The sequence below is a fragment of the Dromaius novaehollandiae genome, chromosome 15 (genome assembly GCF_036370855.1).
Source record: "Dromaius novaehollandiae isolate bDroNov1 chromosome 15, bDroNov1.hap1, whole genome shotgun sequence".
Lineage (NCBI taxonomy): Eukaryota > Metazoa > Chordata > Aves > Casuariiformes > Dromaiidae > Dromaius > Dromaius novaehollandiae.
This window is the reverse complement of record NC_088112.1, coordinates 2,326,095-2,342,746: the sequence shown is the minus strand read 5'-3', so window position 1 is coordinate 2,342,746 and position 16,652 is coordinate 2,326,095. Positions and strand designations below refer to the sequence as shown.

Genomic DNA, 16,652 nt, shown 5'->3' with positions numbered 1-16,652 from the left:
GTGAGAGTCTGGGCTTGGAGACATGGTTGGTGCCAGGACCCCCACCTCCAAGCTGACCTCCCTATCAGTCTCCTCACTAAGACCGAATTATCTTCATCTCTTCAAAGCTTTTGGGTCTTAGTGACAGCAAATCACCCCAATGCATCACAAGGCAAGTGGCTCAGTGACCACTAAATTACCAGTAAACATACCTGTTGCAATATACTCTTACCCTGTGGGAGGCAGCAGATATCTCCACCAGCCCTTTGCACCCAGACAGCTGCCCATGAAAATCCCCCACCTCCTTCTGCTGAATGCTCTCACCACCCCTGTTTTTCTGGTCATCTCATTTCCAGTTTGCCCGGCTCGAAAAAAGCAGGCATCAAGCATCTGTGGATTTTTCTCAAGTCGATACTTGTTTTATTAGTGTGCCTGACTCAATCTGTTGTAGGCTACCAAAACAGGGATTTGAAAGGCTGGGTTTCAGAGGCTCTGAGCAGAATTTGCCTTTCATTTTACGGTACAACATATTTGCAGGGGGCTTCAGCCCACATGGGACTGCTGAGAGATGTGGCTGTGTCCCAGGTCTGGCTGGTCCTGACAGAGCAGGCCATCACCCACCCACCCACAGGGATGCAAAGCTGGGTGGTGCTGGGCACAGCTACCTGGCTCCAGGCCTGGCATCGCAGACATGTCCAGTCTCATATGCCCACCGCAGACAAAGGCCCAGCACCGCTGAGCCAGTGTCACACACTGCCACTCACCACTGTCACTCTGAATTGCAGTTCTTTAAAATGGGCATTGGCATCTGCTTGATTGAGATGCGTGGCTCCACTATCCGGGAGGCCAAGAACCGCAGCTTTGAACTCATCACCCCCCTCAAAATATTCAGGTAACCCAGGCATCAGGGTGGGACGAGGTGGGAGGAGCATCTGGGCACTGGGCCCCAGGACTGGGCATTCCAGGCCCATGAGTGTTTGGCTGCACTTGTGCTTGTAGCTTCATGGCAGAGTCAGAACGGGAGAAGCGCGAGTGGATGGAGGCCCTGCAGGAAGCCATAGCTGAGACACTCTACGACTACGAGGTGGCAGAAAAGATCTGGTCCAACAAAGCCAATAAATACTGTGCAGACTGCCGGGCTCAGAATCCCGACTGGGCATCCATCAACCTGTGTGTGGTCATCTGCAAGCAGTGTGCAGGCTAGTACAGCTCCCTGCAGGGCATCAGGGTGTACAAGGGCAAGTGGGTACATGGTGGGGGCAAGCTGGCATCTGTTGAGTGGGCCAGAAGGGAATGTTGGGATGAGAAGGAGGACTGTGTCCAGCTAGCATCCAGATGGCACAGGAAGGCTGGGTCTGCCTGGTTGGGCAGGGTGCTGGTCTCGGTATGGGTATGATTTTGGTGCCAGCTGCCCTGGCAGGGTAAGTGGATGCTCACTCGCCTGCTCCCCACAGGGCAGCACCGGAGCCTGGGCTCCAATATTTCCAAAGTGCAAAGTCTGAAGCTTGACACCAGCGTCTGGTCCAATGAGATCGTACAGGTAGAGGCACTTGGGACAGGGAACTGGGGCCTGCATGGCACTCCCAGGGGTCAAGCTGCTTTCCCCAGAGGTTAACAGCCTCACAGTCTCCCCTGGGATGTGTAGATGTGGGGATGAGAGGATGCTGAGCATCCTGCTGCCCTTGGCTGGGCCTGGCACTCTCCATGATGCCAGGACTTTCCTGTAGCTCTTCATCGTGCTGGGTAATGACAGAGCCAACTGGTTCTGGGCTGCTCGCCTCCCCGCCGCTGAGGCCCTCCACCCGGATGCGAGTGCTGAGCAGAGACGGGACTTCATCTCCCGCAAGTACCGGGACGGGCGGTACCGCCTGCCCCATCCCCACTACGCCACCCAGGATGATGTGCTCCAGGTAAGGACACCTTGGGGTGCATGTAGGATGTTGGAGTGCTGGGAATGACCCCAGAGCTCTGGGTCTGAGACACCAACAGCTCCTGCTTGACTGACTGTGCCCACACCCCCCACTCCGGGCTGCCCTGTTGAGCAGTGGGCAAGGGTGGGAAATTGTGCTCCTGCTTTGCCTGCCTTTGAGCACCCGTGACAGGGGGTCAGGGATCCTACAAGCTGGGACATGGCCACTATGGGTGCATGTCTCATCCCAGGCACTGTGTGCTGCGGTGACAGGACCAGGCCTGCTCAAGACCATCCTGCAGTTCTTCTCATCCTCCGAGGCTGGGCTGACTGCTGACCCTGGGGCCTATGAGGTGTCCCCAGGGGCCGACCTCTGGTGGGCTCCAGAGAGCAAAAGGCCCAGGAACCATTCAGGTAATGGGGACACTCAAGCCCTGCAGTGGCTGTCATGGAAGGCTTCCACTTTGTCACAGCCCCTGCCCCCAACAGCACATCCCACGCCTACAGGACAGCGGGGGCATCATATGCTGTGTGACACCATAGTTCCCTGAGGGATCTGGGGTGCCTCACCACACCCTGCTTTTGGGATGGGGGAGGGTGCCCCATTGCCTATATATACACAAGTGGGGTTACATTGCCACCCTGAGGGCTGCATGTTGGTGGGTGCCTGCTCCCATATTCTCAGCACTGTGCCCCACAGGGAGCCCCGGCACAGGAGAACCAGGCCCAGAGGGCGTCTACAACGAGATCACTCAGCCAGTAACACACAGTGGGTACCTGCACCGGGCCCCAGCCTTCCCCAAGCTCCCAGGCACCAAAAAGAGCAGAGATGGTAAGTGGGGGAATGTGGGAGGGCAGCCCGCAGGGTGCCCAGCACCACTGACAACATGCTCCTGCAGACTTCCAGCGTGTCTGGTGTTCCCTGGAGAAGGCCCTGCTCTTCTTCGAGACAGACAAATGTACCGAGCCCCTTGGCCACATCGAGAGCAGGGACCTCCTCTCTCTGGGCGTCAGCAAAGCCCATGCAGTCACCAGCCCCAGCCTCACAGAAAGGTACCTCCAGCCTTGCCCCCAGTCCCTGCCTGCATGTGCCACCTGCCCTAGATGGAGGCAGCACTGGCACAGATGGACCTGCAGCCTAAGGTCCAGAAAGCCCATGGGCATGTAGAGGGCAGGGATGGGCACTGCCCCCTCCCCGGGGGCTTGACGCAGTTCAGCCAAGGCGATGGGGCAGGGGATCTGGTTAAAGGTTCAGGGTGTGGAGGGCTACCATGTTGGGCTGGTTCATTCTATACAGGTTTCGCTACACCCTGGAGCTCTTCCTTACTGGGGAAAAAGTGCAGCAGCTGGGAATTGATGGGCCTGACACGTTGCAAGCCTGGGCCAGCGCCATTGGCAAGGTGAGCCAGCCCCCATCCTTGGGCACCCAGCACTGCTGACTGGTTCCCGCGCTCTGTCTCTGTTTCCCTAGCATTAGACTCCTCCCAGATATCCCTGCAGCTGGGCCCTGTCTTTACCAGGCTCTTCTCTTCCTTTGGTCCCCAGTGGTTCACGCCTGTGAGTTGTCACTGCCTGCTGGGCTACGAGTTTCAGCGCGTGGGCCAGCTGCGCTACAAGTGCATGCTCAACCCCGAGCAGTGGCAGCAGGCCTTCTTCATCCTGCAGAAAGCACATCTCTTCATCTGCCCCACCGAGGATGATGGGGCTGAAGACAGCATCAACCTCCGGCGGCTGCAGGAGCTCAGTGAGTGTGGCAAAAGGGGGGGGAAGCTGCTCTGCTGCCCAGGGTGGGCACAGTGCAGCAGGAGGCCATGGGTGACTGTCGTCTCTGCTCCTCACCCCAACACAGGTATGGTCCCCCCCACAGAAACCCCAGAGAAGAAGGAGCTGCTGATCCTGGTGGAGATGGGGAGGTGAGCCTTGCGAGGGGCAGGTATCCCATTCATGGCTGCAGAAGGGATGGGGAATGTGTCCCAGCAGTCCAAGCAACCTCAGCAGGCTGCTTGGGGCAAAGGCACTCATGTGTGGGAAGGCACGGATCCCAAATCAGCAGTGGAGACACTGCTCGGACAATAGGATTGAGGCCAGCCCTGCTTATCCCCCACCTGAGGGTCTCCCACTGGTGTATGGTGCCCCTCGGCTCAGCCTGGCTGTGCCTTGCTCCCTGCCCAATGCCCCAGAGTCAGGCTATGCTTGCAGGGAAGGGGGTGGTAGCCCATCCCAGCAACCTTCATTCCCTCTTCTCTGCCCTTGTTGTTGTCAGGACGTTTTACCTGCAGGGCTTGTCACGAGCAGACTCCGCAGCGTGGTACGCAGACATCCAGGCATCGGCAGGGGGCCGGGGTAACGCACTGCGGGACCAGCAGCTGAGCCGCGGGGACATCCCCATCATTGTGGACAGCTGCATCGCCTTCATCACGCAGTACGGTGAGTGCAGTGGCTTGCCGGTGGGCACAGCCACTGGCCCCAGGCAGGGAGGCGGCATGGCCAGAGCATTCTCTGTCATATGCAGGGCGGTCAATGAGTCTGAGCAGGGGGGAGCTGTTCTCTAAGCTCCAGCACCAGTGAGGACTCCCTGAGCAGGACTGGGCTCCTGTGACTTCATGTCCATTCCCCAGGGCTACGGCACGAAGGGATTTACCGCAAGAATGGAGCCAAGTCCCGGATCAAGGTACTAATGGAGGAGTTTCGGCGGGACGCGCGCAATGTCAAACTGCGCATCAGTGATAACTTCATTGAGGATGTCACGGATGTGCTGAAGAGGTTCTTCCGAGAGCTTGAGGACCCTGTCTTCACCCTGGAGCTGCACCCACAGTGGAAGGAGGCTGCAGGTACCATCCCTCAGCCCAGCCCCTTCTCCACACTGTGCTGCCTTATGGGGATACTGGAGCTGGGCCTGCAGATGGTGTCCCTCAAAATGGGGTGTCAGTGCTAGCCCCGGTGCCATGTTGCCTCTGGGTTTGCCTGGCTTGATGATTTTCCCTGACTCAGTTTCCTCCTTCCAGGAATCGCCTCAAAGCCCCAGCGCCTGGAGCGGTACAAGGAGCTCATTCATCGCCTGCCTCGCCTCAACCACAAGACCCTGGCTGCGCTGATCGGGCATCTCTACCGGTGAGTAGAGATGCCCCTTGGCCACCTCCCCGTAGGGACCCCTGGTCCAGCTGGGGTACCTAAGGCCATCCAGCAGGGCTGGGTCTCCCCACTGGCCAGGAAACACTGGCTCCCATCTTCTGCTCTGCCAGCTCCTGGGCCTGGTGCTGGTGTGTGCTGGAGGGTGCTGCACTGGGACATCTCAAAAGGTAGAAATGTTCCCAAAGTTGCCCTGCAGCAGAGAAGAGAGGAGGTTGGGGACTAGGCAATACCCCCTTGCAGGATGTCAGCTGCACCCATGTCTCAGAAGGGGGAAAAGAAACAGATTTCTGTCTGCAATTAAGGGCATGATACGAGGCTGTTGTCTGGTTCGATAGCCACTGGCATCCTGCAAACAGGAACTACCTGGCATGAAATTCCCATTCTTGGTAATTTGGGGAGCTGGGGAAAAATGGACTGACTTTTCAGGTGAGTTTGTAAGCAGTGGAAGAGGGTGGCTCATGCTGGCCCCTCATGACCATGTCCCCTTGTCCCAGAGTGCAGAAGTGTGCTGACCTCAACCAGATGAGCACCAAGAACCTGTCACTGCTCTTTGCGCCCAGCCTCTTCCAGACTGATGGCAAAGGGGAGCACGAGGTCAAGGTGATGGAAGACCTCATTGACAACTATGTCACCATCTTCAATGTAAGCTCCCTGCGGGGCCGTGACAGCCTCACTCCACACTGGTCCCATGTGCCTTCCCCTGCATCCTCCTCTACAGTCCTATTCCTCCCCCACATCCCTCCATCTTGGTCCCATGTGCCTCAATCCATATCCCCCTCCACCTTAACTCCATGCCTCCCCTCTCATCCCCCTCACCCTGCGCCCTTCCTCCAACAGATCGATGAGGACCAGGTATCCCAGATGGATCTGGAGAACAGTCTGATCACCACCTGGAAGGACACCCAGGTACTAGAGATGCATTTGACGGCCTCTGCCACATTGGGGACTATGAGCTTGTGGGACTGTTTGGAGGATAGGAGCAGCTCTGCTTCCCAGCCCCTCCACTCTGGGTCCCACCTGTTCTTCCACACCTCCCTGCAGCATGGGCAAATATCTGGGGAAGGACCTCCTCCACCTTGTCCCCCCTTCACTCATCACTGTGAGCCTCACGCCCAAGGGAGAAGCAGCACCTTGCTCTCTGAAATACCATTTCAAGCCCCTGGGGACAGGCAATGCATACCAGACCCACACCAGCATGGTACCCCATGCCACCCGCTCTTTTCCCACAGCTCTCGCAGGCAGGAGACCTCATCATTGAAGTTTACCTAGAGCAGAAGCTGCCTGACTGCTGCATCACCCTGAAGGTGAGTCCCAAAGAAGGGTCATGTTGGAGGAAGGGAGGAGGAGGCACAGGCTCCTGAGCACTGTCTGTCCCTGGTGTGTCCGGGACCATGCCCATTGGTAAGGAGACCTGTCCTACCACCACCCTGCCACAGCTCCCTGTGTGTCTGGCCCCAGGTGTCCCCCACGATGACAGCAGAGGAGCTCACCAACCAGGTGCTGGAGATGCGCAACGTGGCAGCCAGCCTGGATATCTGGCTGACCTTTGAGGCCCTGGAGAATGGGGAGCTGGGTAAGCATCATGGGGACAGCGGGAAGAGGATGCTCACAGCATGGCTGGGCTGGCAAGGAGGGGGACAGGATATGGGGGGCAGTTTGCCATCAGGGAGATGGGCAGAGAGCAGGGGGGATGGAGGCTGGCACAGGGGAGATGGCATGGTGATGAGGGTGTCCCTACCTCCCCAGAGCGGCCCCTGCACCCCAAGGAGAAGGTGTTGGAGCAAGCCTTGCAGTGGTGCAAGCTCCCAGAGCCCAGCACTGCATACCTGCTGGTGAGGAAGGTCCCCATTGGTGAGGGCAGCTGTCTCTTCACAGGTAAGGCAACACATTGTGGTGCACCAGAGGGTCCCAGTCCTATGTCCAGATGGGCTCAGCTGGGGCCCAGAGCAGGACAGCCCTGCCCCAGCTTACCCTTGCCCCAGCCACTGTCCTGCAGTCACCATCGGCACATCCCTGAGACCCTCATGGACACGACCTTGCCCACAGACTGAACACCTTCTGATACCCCCTGATATAACCTCACATGTCCCTCACGCCATGCTGACCTCCTGTCTCCTCCACTGTGCAGGTGCCAAGCGTGAGACCCCTAAGTGCGGGCTGCTGAAATGCCGTGAGGAGCCCCCCAAGCTGCTGGGAAACAAGTTTCAGGAGCGTTACTTTGTCATCCGGGACCGGAAGCTACTGCTGCTCAAGGAGAAGAGGGTATCGGGGGGATGCAGCAGGGCTGGATCTGTGCTCCATGCACAGGAGGATAACTAGGGTGTGGGGGGAGGGAGAGCCCTGCAGTCACAGGGACAAGGGATGGCATTGCCACAGCTGTGTGGGATCCTCTTCCTAGCAGGGCTGGCAGATGGGAGGGCATGTGATGGACCCCAGGCTGGGCTGTGAAACCCTCTGGTTCTCATTCCCCAGAGTGCCAAGCCAGAGCGAGAGTGGCCCCTGGACGCAGCCAAGGTTTACATGGGCATTAGGAAGAAGCTGAAGCCACCAGGCCAGTAAGTTGGACCTTCACTGGACATGACCCTGGGGAATGTATCCATCACTCCTCCTCTCCTCCCGAGGTGCTGGAGCAGGCACAGCCTCCTACCCAGCATCAGCCACAGGCCTCATTCCCTGTACTGTGGCATGTGACACTCCAATCCAGCCACTGGGAACGTCCCAGTCCCCACCAGGACCCAAAGCCATGCTGGGCCTGGGCCCAGTGGGGCATCCTGATCCCTCCACTCCCATTAGTCGTGAGTCCATGGCCACATCTGAGATTTGGTGGTCCTGCCCCACTATCTGTGTCTTCCTTCTTTAGGTGGGGTTTCACCCTGACCCTGGACAAGCAGCAGCTGTGAGTATCTGCCCTTGCTATCCTGGAGCTGGGGGGGCAAAATGGGTCCTGTGTCCAGTTTTAATGGGGCCAGGACAGCCATGTTTATCATGTTCCTGGGAAGCTAGAGGCTCCCGGGGGCCGGGGCAGAGACAGAGCCTGGCTGGAGCACTTGGGGGCAGAGTTGTGGGGTTGAACATGTAGCACAAGATGGGGGGCACACAAGCCAGGCTCCAGGGGGCAATCAGTGCCCTAGGCTGGGTGGGCAGCCAGAGAGGGGGTCGGAGCTGTGACAGGCCTGGCTAAGGGAACAAGTTGTGCCTGCTGTCACCACGGGGACTTATGTCCATGAGTGGTCCCTGCCTGCCCCGTTTCCATGCACACCAGAGCATCCTGCTAATCCTCTCCCTGTTCTCCTGCCCCTGCTGATGCTGGGTAGTGCCCAGCACTAGGTCCATAGTGCCACCACTGGCTTCACGCTTTGCCTGCCCATCACATTGGGTGGAGACATTCTTCTTGGGGCAGCAAGGACAACCGAGTTGAGCTGCCCGGTTCCAGACTGGGCAAGCTCCTGCCTCTCACTGAAGCAGTGATTCGAACACGTGGAGAGTTTCAGAGGGCCATTCTTGATGCCAGTCCTGGGGATGCCCCACTAGGGATCTGGTTGTACGTGGCACCCCCAGACTCACAGGCAAGGTGATAAGGGGACCTGGCGTCTGCTGGCCCTGCTCCCTGGCAGCCCCTCAGCTGACTCCTTTGCAGGTACCTGGTGTGCTCGGGGCAGGCTGAGCTGTGGGACTGGACCACCAGCATCCTCAAAGCTCAGGTGCGTGAAGGCCGGCCATGCCACCCAGCTGGGCTGGGACAGGCTGGGGGCTGGCAGGGTGACCTAGTGTGACCCTCGTTGTCCTTGCGCACAGCACGATGACCTGCACCCCGTGATCATGCGCCGGCGTTCCTCCTCCGATCTCGCCAAGCAGAAGTTCGGCACCATGCCACTGGTGCCCCTGCGTGGGGACAGCACTGACGCTACTATGCTCTCTGCCAACCAGACCTTGGTAAGACCATGGCAGCTGCCTCTGCCCACAGGTGCTCCTGCACCCACCCCGAGACCAGTTTGGAGAGGGGCATGTGCTGCCCAGAGCCAAGTGGGTGCTTTGGGTGCATGTCTGTGCACCCAGCACTGTGTGCATGCCATGTGCTGTGTTTGTGTGTCTATGCCAGTTCCCTGTGTGTGCAGGGCACTGTGGGGCATGCAGGGCTGCGTTGATGCCCTGGGTGTTGGGAAGCACTGCGTGCCAGGATGCTGTGCTCTGAGTGAAGCACATGCTGCTGCCCCTCTTACGCCTGCTGAGGCAGGTTTTCCTGCAGCCGTGAGCCTGCTACGCGCTATCATGTGCTTATCTCTGCCTGTCTCCTCCATTTCTAGCGCCGCCTGCACACACGAAGGACTTTGTCCATGTTCTTTGTAAGTATCTGCATGTGTGAAGTGTGTTTATGTAGGCTTTGCACTGTGCCTTGTAGTTCCTGAGGGCGAGGGCTCATCTGCAGCATCCTGCCCATGCTCATGTAGGTACCCAGGCCATCCTGCCCACACTGTGTGGCAGAGGACGGAGTGGCTGTTGCCCTGTGTGTCCCATATGTGGCTCCCTGCATGGTGCTGGTGTGCATAGCCAAGACCACAGAAGCCCAGTCCAGCTCCTTACACCGGTCCCTTTGGGCCCTGCATTGCCCAGAGGGGCTGAGCAAGAGAAATGTGAGGGAATAGGTTTGTCTCCTCTTCTCCACTGGGTTATTTCTGCCAGGGCTGCCTGCCCTGCCTGGCCTACAGGCCTTGCCTTGAATGGCTGTGGGCTCTGCATGGGTCTGCCTTTCCTCCCAAGGCTGCCTCTGCCAGGGACTGCTGGGTGGGTGCCACAGCCTGGTGGCACAGACCTTGCACAGGCTGGGGCCCAAGGTGCCCACCCTTCTTTGGTGATGGTGAAAAGAGAAATGTGAAGCAGGAGCAGCAGGAATGAGCAGTGCCCAAGATCGCTGGCACCACAGCAGAGCCCTGGGCATGGCCTGGGACTTGTGCTGGTGCCCTGGCTCCCTTCCACTCCTCGGAGCATCCCCTGGGGCACAGTGGTGGCACAATGTTGGAGACTACTGGGTCCCAGGCTAAGCCTGAGGTAGCGAAAAGAGACCTGAAGAAGTGCAGGTCACCCAAGGGAGGTCTGGTGGAAGCATCAGCTCCATGGCAAGGGGACAAGGCCCAGCAGCTCTCTCCGGGGAGCACCCACGTCCAGGCAGAGTGAACTGGAAGGGGAATGGAGCACCTGGGGTTTCCCAGGCCACCCCCCCACCCCAGCCACTCCATCTTCCCCCAGCCCATGAAGATGCACCAGGACTCTCTAGAGGAGCAGCAGGAAAAGGAGGTGGACACAGAGCCTGTCTACGAGGAGGTGGGCAACTTCCCTGAGCTGGCCTCACTGGAGCTGGACCGTGAACTGCTGGCAGACCTGTCGTCCGTCCCCTCCGTGGACAGGTCCAAGAAGCCATCCCCATTCCCTGAGCAGCCCCCAGCCCCAGCGCTGCGCTCCTCACTGCCTACCAGCCCAGCCCAGGGTGTCTCGAGTCCCTCTGTCACCAAAGCCCTGTCCCTTGAAAGGGGCTTGAACCTTGAGTGCGACAAAAGCCCAGCCCACGGCAGGCCTGCTGGGCTCAGACCCACCAAAACAGCCTCTCTTGAGAGGAACCTGGAACCTTCTTTAGTGCTGGCCGGGGACCCGGACCAGGTGGCCACACCAGGGAGCAGTCCCAGCACGGACACCTCCCTGGAGATCCCCAAGAAGAGGAACATTCAGCCTTCCTCACCCATCAACAACAAACTGATCCAGGAGCTCAGCAGCATCATCCTCAAGAAGAACGAGGGCCAGCCCCCAGGATCAGGATCAGGATCAGGACCAGGACCAGGGCCAGGGCCAGGGCCAGGCCAGCAGGTAACATGACCTGCCATGCCAAACGGCTGGCCACGTGACCTGGAGTGGCAGGGGGTCAAGTCATGTCACGCGGCAGATACCTGGGTAAGGGGTGCTGGGTACCAAGTGATCCCACATCGAGGCACCTGTGTCCTCCCTTCTCCTGGCCTAACCCCAGAGCCAGACTGGGAGCCGAGGCAAGGCTGGGACTGGGGGATCAGGGCACCCAGCAGCTGGCATGGTGCTTCTCCAGGGTGTCAGCCGAGGCTGAGCCATGGCACCAGGGCCATGCCAACACAGCCATCCTGGCTCAGGAGGGCATAGGCTGGGGAGTCCCCCGCATGCCTTTGTCGTGGGTGGCACACGCGCTGTCTGACGGCCAGGCGCACAGGGCCAGGCCCAGTGCTGAAGGAAGCAAGTAAAAGGGTAAATAAAAGCAGAAATGTGGTGTCTGCAAATTTTGGCTGCCTGGCGCAGTGCCAGACTGGGGAGCATGAGGTGCCTACCTACACAGGCGCATGCAGCAGTGGGTGCGTGGGTGTGCTGAGTGCACAAGGGTTCAACTTTCTTCCCACATGGGTCCTCTGAGACATGTCTCAGCTTTGCCCAACATCCCATCCCCAGTGCCACGCTCTTGGGGGGCAGGATGGAGATACTCAAGCTATCCACCACATCCCTTCTTGCATTTACCATGGTATATTGGTGGGGTGGGGGAGTCTGTAAGGAGCAGGGCTGGCCATATGTGCCCAGCATATAGTCCTGGCAATGGAGGACAGCTCCTGCTCAGCTGGGGTATTTATACCGGTTTCTTCCATTATCAGGGGTAAATAAAGGTTTATTTGTACACTGGAGGGTTTGGTCGATGCAGGGCAAGCGGTGAGGGCACTCGTGGTCCTGCGGGCAGGGAGCTGGGTGCTGCCAGGCTCTGCATCGTGCAAGGCTGGCACCCAGCCGTGGGAGCCAGCAGGATGTGGGCACAGAGGGGCAATGCCGGGGGCTGCAGCAGAGACATCAAGCCCTGTGACATGCTGGGAAGGGACTGTGCCTGGGAAAGCCTATGAAGGAACTGCTACTTTTGTGGTCGGGGCGGCGGGGCGCTGAGGAAGGGGAAGCTGCTGCAGATTTCAGAGAAGTGGATCTGTTCTAGCCAGGACCATTCCACTACCGAGAGCGGCCGGCTGCTCCCAGCACCTGGCGGGTGGGATGGTGGCAAGGCAGAGGGCTGGGAAAGAGCCCCATACAGAGGGGGAGGCCCACGAGGTTCAAATCACCAGGATTTCATGTCAGCAGAGTCCAGCATGGGCCATTCTGCACCTTCCTGTGGAGCTCCAATATCCTTTGGCAAAGTCACAGCAAACTTCAAATCCAGGGGGGATTTTCTGCCTGAGTCTGCTGCCAGCCCAGGACATGTGCTCGGGGGGGGAGCTGCTCCAGGGCCAGGCTGGCAGCTGGGAATATCACTGGTCCCATGGCACAGTCTGAATGACAGCATGTCCATTTGTGCTCTGGCTGCTGCATTTCGTGGTGCTGGGGCACACGCGACCGGGTTGGGGCAGAGGCAGCACCCGTGGGGCTGATGTGGCACAGAGCCACAGAGAGGCATGGCTGGGTGCTGGGCACTGAGTCACAGATTCCCCCCACCCAGGGGTGAGGAACACAGCCCAGCACCCCCCTGCTGCCGTTTATGGCTGGCTCTGCTCGCTGGACCTCAGGGGCAAGGCCGCCTTCTCAGAGGCTTTCCCTGTCGAGGTCTTGAGCTGCCTGGGGCAGCAGGTGTCTCCGTCCCAGACGCGAGCCCGAAAATCCCTGGAGATATAGAAGTAGATGAAGGGATCAAAGCAGGTGTTGAAGGCGCTGAGTGCCAGTGCCAGGGCATACCAGATGTAGGTGATGTTGTGGCATCCCGTGGCACCCAGCACATAGTGGTTGAAGAGCAGCACATTGCTGGGGGTGAAGCAGAGGATGAAGACCAGGAGGACCAGGGCCAGGACACGCACCACATGCCCATAGTGTCCCCCCTTGGCCACCAGCCGCACCAGGATGCAGCCATAGGAGATGGTGATAAGCACAAAGGGCAGGCCGAAGCCCAGCCCTATCAGGGAGAGGAAATAATAGAAGATGATCTTCTGTTCAGGCTTTTCTAGGACATCATGGCACGTAGTGATGTTCAGCCTTGAGATGTGCTTTGTCTGGGGACTGAAGAGCAGAGGGCTCATGCCCAGCCCCACTGCCAGCCAGATTCCCACACAGATACCCACCCTGCCCCACATCCACCTGGACCCCTTCCACAGGAACGGGTGCACCACAGAGATGCAGCGCTCCAGGCCAATGCAGGTGAGGAAGAGGATGGAGCTGTACATGTTCCCATAGAAGAGGGCTACCATGGTGCGGCACAGGTAGTCCCCAAAGAGCCACTGGTTGCCCAAGAGGTGGTAGGAGATCTTGAAGGGCAGCAGGAGAGCGAAAAGCAGGTCAGCGCTGGCTAGGTTAAGCAGGAAGAAGGTGGTCGAATGTCTCTTGAACTTGGTCACCAGGACCCAGCAGGCCAAAGCATTGGCTGGCAGCCCCACAAGCAGCACCACCGAGTAGAGAGCAGGGAGGACATGGGTGGTCACAGTGCTGTTGAGAAAAGCTTCCACGGAGGCGCTCGGGCACTCAGTTTCTTCTTGGGGAGTGAGAGGGATCAAGACTCGCCCTTTGCGACGCACTGAGGAGGACACAAGGGATTAAGCTTGTCCAAGAGCACCCTCCCACTGCCCCTTCCAGCTTGGGATCATGTAGGAAGCTGTTACCCCTCCCTGCAGGGCAGCCAGCAAATGCAAGAGCTGGCATCTCCCTTGTCAACAGCAAAGGGCAACTTGAGACCCAGGAGTCCTGCATTCTAGTCCTTAACATCCTGGTCCCTGTGGATGTTCACGGTGCCTCAGTTGGGGCAAACTCTGCCCTTGCTGGCACTGTGCTCCTGAGCTGTAATGCCAAGTGGAGGAGCACTGTCACCCCCAAGGATCTCCCTCCTGCCCTACACATCCTCCAGCAGCCCCATGGGAGTGTGAAAGACTGTGGAGAAGCAACATCCCCAAACAAGACACTGTAGTCAGCAAGGAAAATTCACGGAGCCACAAAGCTGCCCTTGCCACAGAGCCATGCCATATCCTGTGCTGCTCACACCATGCCACTCACCCAGCACTGCAGCCATCTCAGTGCCAGCCCAACCAGGCTTGGAGAGCAACAACAACCCTGTCTGGAGCCTAAGACGGGTGCTCACACGCGCAGACACGCACATGTCCCATCTCCCTGACAACATCCCTTTTCCTAACATGCTCATGCCCTGCTCTAGTGGGAGCAAATCATGCACAAGACATAGCATCAAGAGATGCAGGTCCCCATTCTGCTCCCCTGGCTGTGTGTGCCAGGAAGAGCTGCCGATCAGACCCTGGAGCAGTGCCTGGCCAGTCTTCATGGCAAAAATAACCAAAGGAGGCCCTGCAAGCCTGATGGGCTGTCTGGGGCAGACGGAGGTAGGCATGGGGAGTGTGGTGGTGGAGGAAAAGAGGTGTATGGCATGGGGTCCCACCCAAAGGACCTGGTATGGTCTCTGCAGTATCCCTGAACGTGCCCAGGTGCTCTGGGGTGTGACACCAGCCTTTCAGGGCTTTGGTGTCAGCTCTGCCCTGGATCCCCAGCACCAAACCTGCAGGCTGGGTCTAGCACACAATGTGTCTCCCCAGAAACATAGTGGGTATAAAAAGGGCTGAGTGGCCTGGGAAGAAGCAGGGATCCTGTCTCTGCTGAGGTGGCAGCACCCCAGTAACATACGGTCCCTGCATTTGCTGGCTGGAGAAAAGCAGCCGTGGGAGTGTCTGACTTCACCCACAGCCTCGTAGCCTGATAGAACACCCAAATCAGCAGCTTGCAGAGTCCTCGCATGCCCGGCCTCTCACGGAAATGGGACACGCCACCCACGCCGGGATGGGGATATTCTTCCACCTGAGCCGTACTGGGTCTCTTGCCTCTTCCCCTCGGCTGGCCCAAGCAGCAGGGGCCCCCATGCCTCGGCCTTAGCTGTGCATACCTCCCCCTGCTCCCTGCAGTCAGAGGCTTTTTGCACTGTGCTCAGAGCAAAAGCACAGAACAGGAAGAACCTAGGTCACCAAAAAAAAAAAAAAAAACCACTGATCAAATCCCTTTTCTTAATGGTTTTTCACTCTGAAAACACAACCAGGCTCTGCTTGCCTGCACGTCTCCCTGATGCGCGTTGGTACCTGTATGAGCAGCTCCCCTCCCTGATCCTACGACAGAGCTAAATATACCCTTCCTAAAGCCTTCCCTTCTACCCCACTGCACTGTTTCCAGCTGGGGGGCTGGCCAGAGAGATGCGGCCCCTCCAGAAGCCTGTTTTGCCAGGGCTAGATGTTAACACTTCTTGGCATCTGCCAATGTGCACTGCTAATGCATCGCACTGGGGAACGGTTAAGGCCGTCCCCTGAGCCCAAATGCACGGAGCGGCCAGCTGTCTTGAGTGATTACACTCGTCATTACAGCGACCCATGCGGTTCTGTGCAAGGCTTTCGCTGAGACAGCTCCCCGGCTTTCCAAGCCCTGCCACAGCTGCTGGACTGCACTATGGCCGCCTTGCAGCCCTAGACCTGAAGGCACCGAGTTGCCCTTTGAGCGGGCACACAGCAAGCCCTTGCAGTGACAAGGGAACCGTCTTGGCTGCTCGAACACAATGAGCCCAATCTGCCATGACAGCCGGGTCCAAGAAGCTGTGGCAGTCGCGAAACACCACATCCCACTCTGGGACTGGGAAGCAATGCGAAGATTTCCTGAGAGCGGGCGCCCATGCCAGCTTGGGCACAGGGCACGATGGGCCGTGCAAGACCACTTCCAGGACAACATGTTCAGACCTGGGACTTACGAGATAGTTTGGTGGCTCCAATTTAGCCAGAGATGAATGGTCCCAGCTCCGAAATCCCAGACTTTCAGTTGGTCCCCAGGACACTTGGGGTCTAGGGCACCAGGAGGACCCAGCTGTGTTCAAAAGGTTCCTGCAACTGCTGCCATCTCTGCCCTCCTCACTCATGGAGGGAGGCAGGGGAAATTTCAAGTTACAACAGCAGTAATTTTATTTTTGCTGCTATAGGGAGGGGAAGGGCAGCAGAGTTTCAGGTCATCACTCGGGCTTTCAATACGGACAGTAAAAAGACCCAGAAAAAGCAGTAGAGCTGTCCCCCAACACATCTCAGTAACAGGCAGCAATTCCCGTCCGAGTGCCAGGCGATGTGGTACTGGGATATCCCAGCCTCCATACGGTCCATGCCCTTCCTGCCCTGCCCCACTACCTCCCAGATGGCACATGCCCCCCACCCCAGTTGGCCAGCCCTTCCTGACCTTCCTTAATCAGATCCCCAAGGCGGATCTTCCCGGGAAAGAGAGCAAGAGACCTACCAGAGGGCTTAGCTGTGGAGAGTTCGACAGCCGAGCAGAGCCAGGTGCAGCCAAGCAGGAGGGAGATGTAGACCGCAGCGGAGCCGGGTGAAGGCAAAAGATACATATCTGTGGTGGGACCTCTGCGAAAACTGCTGCTGGCTGTCTTCTGGGGTCCAGAGAAGCGCCACAAGCAGGGGCTGGCCCCAGACTGTGCGTCATTGCGACATGACAGATGCCGTCTCCCACCCTCTCCTCCACAGCACCCTTCCTCTTTTTTTTCCACTTTGTGCCTGGGGACTGCTTTCAGTCCCCAAGGTCCGAGCAGCAAGACAGACACTCGGGAAGTTGGAAGTTGAGATGATTGCAA

The 16,652-nt window shown here is 58.4% G+C and overlaps 2 protein-coding genes across 5 annotated transcripts in view; one reads left to right on the top strand and one right to left on the bottom strand.

Moving 5' to 3' along the window:
- The window catches only part of ARAP3 (ArfGAP with RhoGAP domain, ankyrin repeat and PH domain 3), a 23,790-nt gene extending 12,089 nt beyond the window's left edge, over nucleotides 1-11,701 (top strand). For 3 of the 4 annotated variants that reach the window (XM_026097748.2, XM_026097747.2, XM_064520793.1), the window contains exons 10-34: nucleotides 765-871; nucleotides 979-1,178; nucleotides 1,434-1,519; nucleotides 1,707-1,889; nucleotides 2,140-2,302; nucleotides 2,589-2,720; nucleotides 2,788-2,941; nucleotides 3,186-3,288; nucleotides 3,434-3,632; nucleotides 3,738-3,801; nucleotides 4,152-4,315; nucleotides 4,507-4,719; nucleotides 4,894-4,999; nucleotides 5,515-5,662; nucleotides 5,858-5,926; nucleotides 6,250-6,324; nucleotides 6,479-6,593; nucleotides 6,767-6,895; nucleotides 7,149-7,282; nucleotides 7,493-7,575; nucleotides 7,881-7,916; nucleotides 8,658-8,721; nucleotides 8,816-8,953; nucleotides 9,325-9,363; nucleotides 10,265-11,701. In XM_026097748.2, coding sequence (XP_025953533.2) covers nucleotides 765-871; nucleotides 979-1,178; nucleotides 1,434-1,519; nucleotides 1,707-1,889; nucleotides 2,140-2,302; nucleotides 2,589-2,720; nucleotides 2,788-2,941; nucleotides 3,186-3,288; nucleotides 3,434-3,632; nucleotides 3,738-3,801; nucleotides 4,152-4,315; nucleotides 4,507-4,719; nucleotides 4,894-4,999; nucleotides 5,515-5,662; nucleotides 5,858-5,926; nucleotides 6,250-6,324; nucleotides 6,479-6,593; nucleotides 6,767-6,895; nucleotides 7,149-7,282; nucleotides 7,493-7,575; nucleotides 7,881-7,916; nucleotides 8,658-8,721; nucleotides 8,816-8,953; nucleotides 9,325-9,363; nucleotides 10,265-10,885 — 3,525 coding nt within the window. In that variant the 3' untranslated portion in view covers nucleotides 10,886-11,701. The remainder of the gene's footprint in view (nucleotides 1-764; nucleotides 872-978; nucleotides 1,179-1,433; nucleotides 1,520-1,706; nucleotides 1,890-2,139; nucleotides 2,303-2,588; nucleotides 2,721-2,787; nucleotides 2,942-3,185; nucleotides 3,289-3,433; nucleotides 3,633-3,737; nucleotides 3,802-4,151; nucleotides 4,316-4,506; nucleotides 4,720-4,893; nucleotides 5,000-5,514; nucleotides 5,663-5,857; nucleotides 5,927-6,249; nucleotides 6,325-6,478; nucleotides 6,594-6,766; nucleotides 6,896-7,148; nucleotides 7,283-7,492; nucleotides 7,576-7,880; nucleotides 7,917-8,657; nucleotides 8,722-8,815; nucleotides 8,954-9,324; nucleotides 9,364-10,264) is intronic. The other variant, XM_064520794.1, reaches the window with a different exon arrangement.
- On the bottom strand, nucleotides 11,695-16,652 carry LOC112981822 (proteinase-activated receptor 3-like). The gene is made up of 2 exons (XM_026097749.2): nucleotides 16,304-16,652; nucleotides 11,695-13,562 (listed from the first exon to the last, which is right to left on the bottom strand). The coding sequence occupies exons 1-2, from the start codon at nucleotides 16,407-16,409 to the stop codon at nucleotides 12,538-12,540; spliced, it is 1,131 nt and encodes a 376-aa protein (XP_025953534.2). The 5' UTR covers nucleotides 16,410-16,652; the 3' UTR covers nucleotides 11,695-12,537.